Source organism: Phoenix dactylifera, chromosome 17 (genome assembly GCF_009389715.1).
Source record: "Phoenix dactylifera cultivar Barhee BC4 chromosome 17, palm_55x_up_171113_PBpolish2nd_filt_p, whole genome shotgun sequence".
Taxonomy (NCBI): Eukaryota; Viridiplantae; Streptophyta; class Magnoliopsida; order Arecales; family Arecaceae; genus Phoenix; species Phoenix dactylifera.
In genome coordinates this window covers 1,462,230-1,471,414 of record NC_052408.1, presented here as the reverse complement: position 1 = coordinate 1,471,414, position 9,185 = coordinate 1,462,230, and the positions used below count along the sequence as shown (strand labels likewise).

General features: G+C 52.2%; 1 protein-coding gene across 1 annotated transcript; it reads right to left on the bottom strand.

Annotated features, from left to right (window-relative positions):
- Window positions 1-2,612: 2,612 nt before the first annotated feature.
- On the bottom strand, window positions 2,613-4,020 carry LOC103722001. The gene is made up of 2 exons (XM_039115251.1): window positions 3,457-4,020; window positions 2,613-3,239 (listed from the first exon to the last, which is right to left on the bottom strand). The coding sequence occupies exons 1-2, from the start codon at window positions 4,018-4,020 to the stop codon at window positions 2,613-2,615; spliced, it is 1,191 nt and encodes a 396-aa protein (XP_038971179.1).
- Window positions 4,021-9,185: the final 5,165 nt, after the last annotated feature.

Genomic DNA, 9,185 nt, shown 5'->3' with positions numbered 1-9,185 from the left:
GCACGATCCCTCGACTAAGGTCGGGATGCCCCGTGAGTCGACCGTAGAGTCTCAAACTTCCTCGATCTTGAAAAGCATCGCAGGTCGACAGTGCGTTCCCAGATCCCTCGACCTTGCGCACGATCCCTCGACTAAGGTCGGGATGCCCCGTGAGTCAACCGTAGAGTCTCAAACTCCCTCGACCTTGAGAAGCATCGCAGGTCGACAGTGCGTTCCCAGACCCCTCGACCTTGCGCACGATCTCTCGACTAAGGTCGGGATGCCCCGTGAGTCGACCGTAGAGTCTCAAACTCCCTCGACCTCGGAAAGCGTCGCAGGTCGACAGTGCGTGCCCAGACCCCTCGACCTTGCGCACGATCCCTCGACTGATCGGGATGCCCCATGAGTCGACCGTAGAGTCTCAAACTCCCTCGACCTCGGGAAGCGTCGCAGGTCAACTGTGCGTTCCCAGACCCCTCAACCTTGCGCACGATCCCTCGACTAAGGTCGGGATGCCCCGAGAGTCGACCGTAGAGTCTCAAACTCCCTCGACCTCGGAAAGCGCCACCAGGTTGACAGCGAGCCCGAGCTCCCTCGACCTCGTGCTAGATCCCTCGACAAAGTTCGGGATGCCCCGTGAGTCGATAGTAGAGTTCCAAACTCTCTCGACCTCGGAAAGCATCGCAGGTCGACAGTGCGTTCCCAGATCCCTCAACCTTGCGCACGATCCCTCGACAAAGTTCGGGATGCCCCGTGAGTCGATAGTAGAGTCCCAAACTCCCTCGACCTCGAAAAGCGTCGCAGGTCGACAGTGCGTTCCCAGACCCCTCGACGTTGCGCACAATCCCTCGACAAAGTTCGGGATGCCCTGTGAGTCGATAGTAGAGTCCCAAACTCCCTCGACCTCGGAAAGCGTCGCAGGTCGACAGTGTGTTCCCAGACCCCTCGATCTTGCGCACGATCCCTCGACAAAGTTCGGGATGCCCCGTGAGTCGATAGTAGAGTCCCAAACTTCCTCGACCTCGGAAAGCGTCGCAGGTCGACAATGCGTTCCCAGACCCCTCGACCTTGCGCACGATACCTCGACAAGGTTCGGGATACCCCGTGAGTCGATAGTAGAGTCCCAAACTCTCTCAACCTCGGGAAATGTCATCGGGTCAACAGCAAGCCCGAGCACCTTCGACCTCACTCATCCCTCTGCAAAAGTCGGGATCCCATGTGTCGGCAGTAATTTTTCCCGACCTCGGGAAGACAACAAGGGATGGGACCTTCGCGGACCCTCCGACGCGCAGATGACATCACCTGCGGAAGCGGGCTACAGGCCAAAGAATGCCTCTAAGAGCCGATCGCATAGCGGAATCAGCTATCTGAACCTGAAGTGCTCGGCTCCAATGGTGCGAAAGGTACTCCTCACCTAGCACCTACATTATTGCATTTACTTTATGCACCAGGACGGTAGACAAAACCCCAACCGAGCTTGAGCCGAACACAAGCCAAAGAACGAGGGAGGAGCAGGATACGCTGCTGTCCGAGGCCCTGACCAAAGCGCCGTCTCACTCTGCAAACAGACAATATTGCCCGAGGAAGCGGACAAGGGCCAAAGAATGCCTCCAAGAGCTGACCACAGAGCGGAATCGGCTACCTCTACACGAAACACTCTCGACTCCCAATGGTGCGAAAGGTACTCCTCGCCTAGCACCTATGTTATTGCATCTATTTGCTTATATACCATAATGTTCGACAAAGTCCCGATCGAGCTCGGAAGCTCCCCCGATCAAGGTCGAAAGGTTCGTCTGATAACCGCCTGAACCAACTGTAAGCCGAGGTCTATTCGACCTCAGGCATGTTTTCACCACGAGTCTACAGGTTGATCTATGCAGATCCCTAAATGAAGACTCGGCCAAATTTAGATGTCGGTCTAGGCTGACACCCACTTGCAGCGACGACCTCAAGCCTAAACACTCTAGCCGAGCCTAGTAGTACCGAGTTGTTATGTTTCGATTCTACTAGTTGGTATGCCAGCCGAATTCAAGGTTGATTACCACGAAGGCCTTAATGATAGCTTAACTCTGGTTCACAATCCCATCGGGGACCGACTCTAAAATTTTTGCAAGCCTACATCCGGAAAGCCGAGCCTAAAGACTCGGCCAAGACCTTCCGGAAGATTAACCCAAGGCCAGACGAAACCCCTCCGAGGGCAAAAAACCGAGCTCGGCGCTTCGAAAATTCGGATCTAGTTCAAGAGCTCGGCGAGATTTGATTCCGAGCTTAAGGGCTCGGCGAGATTCGAGTAGCTCAAAGACCGAAATACGAACCCGAGCTCGAAAACAATAGAGCTCGGAACGGATTCCTATCAGATCTAAGTTCGGAACATTCCCTAGCGGATCTATGCATAACAAGCGCGAACGGGGCTTGGCTGAGCCCGGAAAACTTATCGAAGGGAACTCTAGTCTAAATGATCGAAAACTTATTCAATATAGAAGAAGAAGACGGAACAATTGCAAATTTAGAAAAAAAAAATTCATTAATAAAAGCCCGAAGGCTAAGTACATGACCAAGGTTCGGCCATACAAAGGGCCGACCTTGCTTACAAAGAAACAAAGAAACAGAGAAACAAGAGGGTAAACAAAACCCTAGGAGACGGGCGCAGCCCCGAGGTCATCCGCAGCAGTCGGCTCGGCATGCTCTATCGGAGCTCCCTCGAGTCTGCCCGCAGTGGAGGTCTCGGCCTGGGCTTCATCGGTAGCTTGGAGAGCAGCATCAGAAGCTCCTTCTGGATCCCCCTCAGTAGGAATCTCGCCCTCCTCGGCCGCCTGAACTTCGGCCTCAGCCGGGTCTTCAGGCGCCTCGAGCTCTTCGACTCCTTCCCCAGGCTGGAGCAAATTAAGGTCGAACTCGGGGCAGAGCCGCTTCAGCTGATTACCGAAGTCCTCGAAGCCGCGGACGAGCCCGTTCACAGCTTCCTCCTTCAGTAGATCATAGAGCTCTTCCGATTCCCGAAAGAGTTGGACCCCGCTCTGAGCCGCGTATCGAGCCTCCTCCTGTGCTCTTTCCACGCAGGCCTCAAGCTCCTTAACCCTGAGCTGAGCGCCCTCCGCCACCCGCTCGCGTGCAGCGAGTGCCGATTGGGCCTCGCTCAGACGCGCCTCGGCGGCGCGTAGCTCTGACCTGGCTAGGGCATGCGCGCCTTTCTCCTCCTCGAGCTCCGCGGTCCGCGACCGAAGATCGCCTTTGACGGCCTCTGCTCTCGCGAGCAGCTCCTTTCGCAAAAATTCAACCTCGCCTCACCTCACCTCGGCCTGGCGAAGTTTCCTTTCGGCTTCCTCCTGTCCGCGTTGGTATCGTCGGCCCTGATCCCGATAGTACGATGCTATGTGCATCAGAGTCTCGACCTCGTGGAGATGCTGTTAACAAAGGAAAAAACGAGTCAAGGCTAAAAATCAGAAGACGAAAGCGAGAATCCAAAGGTGAATTTACCCGGACCGCGGAGCAGTAGATCCCGTCCAAGAAGCTATTGTAGCTCTGGGACCGGATTTTGGCCTTGTCGGCCGGAAGCAGCGCGACTTGGAAAATTTGCCGCGCCACTGCAGGATCGTCAAGGGCCGAGTCACCCTCGAAAACCTCCCACGAGGGGAGGTAAGGCCTCCTCTCCGGTTGAGGATTGGCCTCCGAGGGACCGGGGAGACTCGGCCTCGTTGGACTAGGCGGGGGCGGGGGCGACCTCGGAGCCCCCAGGCTGCTCCCCGGCTCCGGATCCGGGCGCCGCTGCTCGGGAGCCGAGCGCCGCTGCTCGACAGGATGTCGACCAGGGCACTGAGAGATAGGAGCCGGGCAGGCCAGCATCGTCGAAGCTCCCGTAGATCCCGAGCCCCTATGATCGGTGCTCGGAACCTCTCGAGCAGGCCTAGAAGGCCCGACCTGGGCCGTGCTCGTCTCGGGGCCAGAAAGCCTAGCCTTCTTCTTCGGCTCGGGCGAGGTCCCACTGATCTCGGCCGCCCTCTTCCGAAAGCGAGCATAGAGGGCTGCGTTTTTGGTCACCATCTTCGCAACGTCTGTAGACAGGAAAGGGATTAAGTCAGAATGACAGGGAATAGACGAGCAAGAGCAACGTAAGAAAAAAGGGAAAAAAAAGAGAGCACCACCCTTACCCTGAGGGCGCGCCGAGCTCAAGCCAACGTTGACCAAAGCGTCCTCGCTTATGAGGCCGTTCAGAAGAATGTTCTTCTCGAGGCTATAGAGAGCGTCGAGGATCTTCTACTCGGACCCAGACAACTTTGGGAGTCTGTTGGCAGTCTTGAGTCGAGCCTGCCCCCATCTGGGGTCGAACCCCACGTCCGCTCGGAGGACAAAAAGAAAAACTTCTCCTTCCACCCATGAATGGAGGTCGGAGCACCCCGAAAAAATGACCGACCACCCCGAAGGGCAAGGTACAGCCATTTCCCATCTCCCGGATTGGACTTCAATAAGAAGCACCACCGGAAGACATTAACTGAAGTCGGTATCCCGTGTGCAAGGCACAGGGATAAGAAACCGATTATCGTCCTCCACGCGTTTGGAGCGAGCTGCGCTGGGATAAGTTGATAAGTCATCAGCAGCTCATTCACAAACCCGTGGAAGGAGAACCGCAGGCCGGCCTAGAGTGTTTCCAAATACACCCCGATCCGACCAGGCGGAGGCCTCGTTACCCTATCCCCTGGCCTTGCGGGTTCCAAACGGAACCCTTGCTGAGGGAAAAACCACTCCTCAGCCATCTCCATTTCCTCCTCACTCATGATGGAGCCGAACTCATTCAGACCACGACCCATCCCAAAGAAATAATCAAAAAGGGGGAAGAATCCGAAAAACAAAAACTCTCCGAGCAGACAGAAGGGGGGGGGAAGCACCTACTGAAACCTTGCTGGAGATGACAACGAGCAGTAGGGAAGCCGGAGTAACCGCTTCAGGAGGCCGCCGGAAGAAACAAGAGAGTACTGGAAAACACTAAGCTATGGCAACCAGATAGAAATCCTGAAACCGGGTCAAGGGTTTATATAAACCTCTCCAACGGTCCGGATCGGCGAGACAGAATCCCACCTCCCGTCCAGATTATGCCACGCGTCGGCCCCAGGAGGTCAGAACGGCGTGTCCTATTCCGATCGACGCCTTGAATACCGAATCAAGGCGGCGTCCCATCAGATCGTGGAGCCCCATCATGAGCCCACGATGCGAGGCCATTTCGGATGGTGAAAAGGCGTCGTCCCACCTTCTCCTATTGATGACACCTTGGAACGTGCGGAGCGCCGTAAAAATTCAAAATTCTCTGGCCCCCACTGATGCAGCATTAAATAACGTAAAGCACCATTAAATCACTACTTCCCACGTCCGAGCTCGCAAGCGGCTCGAATTAGGAAGTTGGGGGGTAGTGTTAGGAAAAAAACTAAGTTATCCCAGAACAACCTGCGGGCGCCCGACCAGAAGGCGCCCGACCAGTAGGCGCCCGACCAAAAGGCACCCGACCAGCGGGCGCCCGACCAGAAGGCGCCTGACCAGCGGGCGCCCGACCCGACGACGCCCGGACTGGAGGCGCCCAGATCCGACGGCAACCAGCTCGGCTCGGCATCCGACCAGATGCCGGACTCCGGGATGCCCCGTCATAGCATTCGACCTCGGTCTGACCTCCTTCGGGAGCCTTCAGAAACCTAACCCCACTACTCACCCCCCCGTAGTTCAGCCAGAGACCATACCCTGATTCGCCGTCAGCAATTAATGTGCATGGCCTGTTCTGATCTCCGGCTCACTCAACCATTAAAGCGTATGGCCTCTGCTGATCTCCGGCTCACTCAACCATTAAAGCGTATAGCCTCTGCTGATCTCCAGTTCACTCTACAATCAATGCGCTTGTTATCTACGGATCTCAAGCCCTCCACGGCAGGTAGTTGAACCACTCCACCACGTCTGATCAGCCACGACGGCTCACTGACTCCGTCTGACTCCGGTCTGATCTCCCACGACACTATTAATGCACATGATCGTGTTCAATTATGACAAAAAGGACAATCTGCTCCGTCATTTCACAGGTAATATAATACCCCTCTATAAAAGGGGAACCCCTCCACCTTGGAGGGGGTTGGACTCTGAAACCCCAAAAGAGACCTCTCTCTCTCTCCATATTTGCCCCCTCTGACTTTAACATCGGAGGGCCGGCGCCGGAAACCCCGGCCACCGGCTTCTTACAGGTCTCTCGGAGGACGCCGCCCGTCGACGGATTGCCGCCATCTCCCTTTCCAGCACCGGGGCTCCTTCTCCTTTTCAGCCGACGGTCGCCCCCGGGTCCAATTTCCAGCAACAGTACTTTATGGTCTAAAACAAGCCCCTAGAGCATGGTATGAAAGACTTAGCAAATTTCTATTAGATTATGAATTTTTTAGAGGGAATGTTGATACAACCTTATTTTTGAAAAAGAAAAACAAAGATATGTTAATAGTGCAGATTTATGTAGATGATATTATTTTCGGTGCTACTAATAATCGTCTTTCCGAAGAGTTTGCTGAATTAATGCAGAGTGAATTTGAGATGAGCATGATGGGAAAGTTGAACTACTTCCTCGGACTTGAAATCAAACAATCTAAGGAAGGGATTTTCATCAATCAAGCTAAGTACATCAAGGAGATGCTAAAGAAATTTGTATGGATGGAAACAAGTCAATCGACACCCCCATGAGCTCATCATGCAAACTAGACAAAGATGAATCAGGTAAGTCAGTAGATCAAAAGCTGTATAGAGGTATGATCGGTTCATTATTATATCTTATAGCAAGTAGACCTGATATCATGTTTAGTATATGCATGTGTGCTAGGTATCAATATAATCCTAAGGAATCACACCTAATTGCAGTTTAAAGAATTTTTAAGTATCTAATAGGAACAAAAGATATAAGGTTATGGTACTCTAAAGAATCAAGCATAGACTTAATAGGGTACACTGATTCTGACTTCGCTGGTTATAAACTTGATAGAAAAAGCACCAGTGGGTCATGTCAATTTTTAGGAGAGAACTTAATCTCATGATTTAGCAAGAAACAAAACTCGGTTGCACTATCTACGGCGGAAGCCGAATATATTACTGCCGGGAGTTGTTGTGCTCAAATTTTGTGGATCAAGCAACAACTTGAAGATTATGACATTAAGCAAGATAAGATTCCCATAAACTGTGATAATACAAGTGCCATAAATCGAACTAAAAATCTAATTCAGCACTCAAGAACTAAACACATTAAGATAAGACATCACTTCATAAGAGATCATGTGTTAAATGGTGATGTGATGCTTGAGTTTGTTTGTACTGATGATCAACTTGCTGACATCCTGGCAAAACTCTTAAGTGAAGATCGATTTTCTATTCTTAGAAGAGGGTTAGGATTGATTGATCCATTTCTTTGATTCTTTTCTCTCATTCATTGATTTTGATCATTAATTTATGTTGTATATAGTATTCCACGTCTATGATCATCAAATCATTCCTTAAGCTCTAAAGATTATCAGTTCTCTCTCTTTTGGCACGGTTTTAACTGAGATTTTGGTTTGTGCTAGAGTTCGAGTCGACTCGGATGATTCTGAGAGTCGACTCGTGTGCGAGTCGACTCGAGAATTTTCAGGAGTCGACTCGAGGTCGGAAATCCATCTTTTAACCCTAAACGAACCGACTTTTTCCCAAACTTTTCTTTTCGGCCGTCACTGTCCCAAAACCCCAGAGTCATCTCCCACGGTCGTCTCCGCCTCCTCTCTTTGTTTTTCCTCCTATTTTCCTCCCATTTCACGTCTCTCTCTCCTTGGGTAGGTCGGGATGCCTAGGAAAGCCATCGTGTCTCGCCGGAAGAGACCTCTCATTGCGAACAGCGCAGAGAGACGATCCAAGGCGAGGAACGAACCCGTGCGACTACCTCCTCCGATTCTCTCTCTGCCTCGGTCGGTTCCCTCGCGCTCGTGTGCCGGGAGAGTCGTCTCTACCGGGAGGAAAGTCGATTTTGACTTCCTCTCCCGAGAAGGGTTTACGGTAGGGCATCATCTTAGGGCTCAAGGTCTAGATTTCTTTTGTTCTCTTGATCTTCCCACATACCCTGGGTTAGTCCGAAAATTTTATGGCACCATCACATGGGGTGGCGGCGGTCTTCAAGGGAGGGTAGCCAATGTCTCTATTTGCATCTCGGAGGACCTCATTGCCCGAGTCCTCCACCTCTCTCGTGAGGGTATAGCTCCCACTCACCCCTCTGATAGATCCGAGGCCCTTACGGCCATTCTAGAAAGAGTACCCCAGTCCCCTATTGAGGAGGTCTTCGCAAATCAGCTCTCCGTTGAGATGCGCCTCCTACTTAGCATTATTTCTCGCACCCTCCTCCCTAAAATGGGTAGGTTTGATTTTATTTCTAAGAGAGACCTTGCTATCATGTTCCACATCCTACATGATGTCCCTCTCAACTTTCCTAAACTCATTTACAGTCATATTTGTGATCCCTTAGAAAAACCAAGATTGAGTCTTCCATATGGTATGCTCTTCACTCTGATATTTAGGGAGTTAGAGGTCCCTATCCCTGAGGGAGAACCCTCTCGTTCACTTCGTTACACTGACTATATGGACGAGGGGACTCTCCACCGAATGGGATTCCACAAAGTTGAGGGTACATGGGTTAGAAAAAAATCTTCTGCCATACCATCTGACCCCGTTGCTCCTCACTCTCCCACTTCTGACCATGATCCGGATACCTCCGCAGATCCTTCCACCTTCCCATCCACTGTTGGCCCTTCATCCACTGTGCCACCGTCTGTTCCCTCTGATCATCTCTCCTCCACCTCTAGTCCTTCCGTACCACAGCTGAGTGCTAAGCTGATCGACTCTTTGGTTGCTAGTGAAGTGACCGCCCAGTGTAAGCCTGCTTTTGAGAGGCTGCATCACAGGATTGACGCTCTTGAGGAGAGTGTCAAGTCACTTGAGAGGAGCCAGCTCAGACATCAGGAGAGCATCGCTGAGCATTTTGAGAGCATCCTCGCCCGTGTGTCAGGACTGGGGCATCCTGAGCAACTCGACATCTCCGAGTTTCCAAAGGAGGGCGCAATTCTGAAGGGGAGGATGGAGGCTTCCACAGCTGAAATTTGCTCTCAGCTGGCGACCTTTTATGAGCTGCAGCGATCAAAGTTCAATACTTTGACCGATGCAATGGAGAGTCTCCTACT

What these genes read in the sequence shown, in the direction of transcription:
- LOC103722001 (XM_039115251.1), bottom strand. Translation starts at nt 4,020, where the DNA reads ATGGTGACCAAAAACGCAGCCCTCTATGCTCGCTTTCGGAAGAGGGCG. An exon ending in TCTACTGCTCCGCGGTCCGG is followed by an intron (nt 3,240 to 3,456) that starts GTAAATTCACCT and finishes TTTTTGCGAAAG; the next exon opens with GAGCTGCTCGCGAGAGCAGA.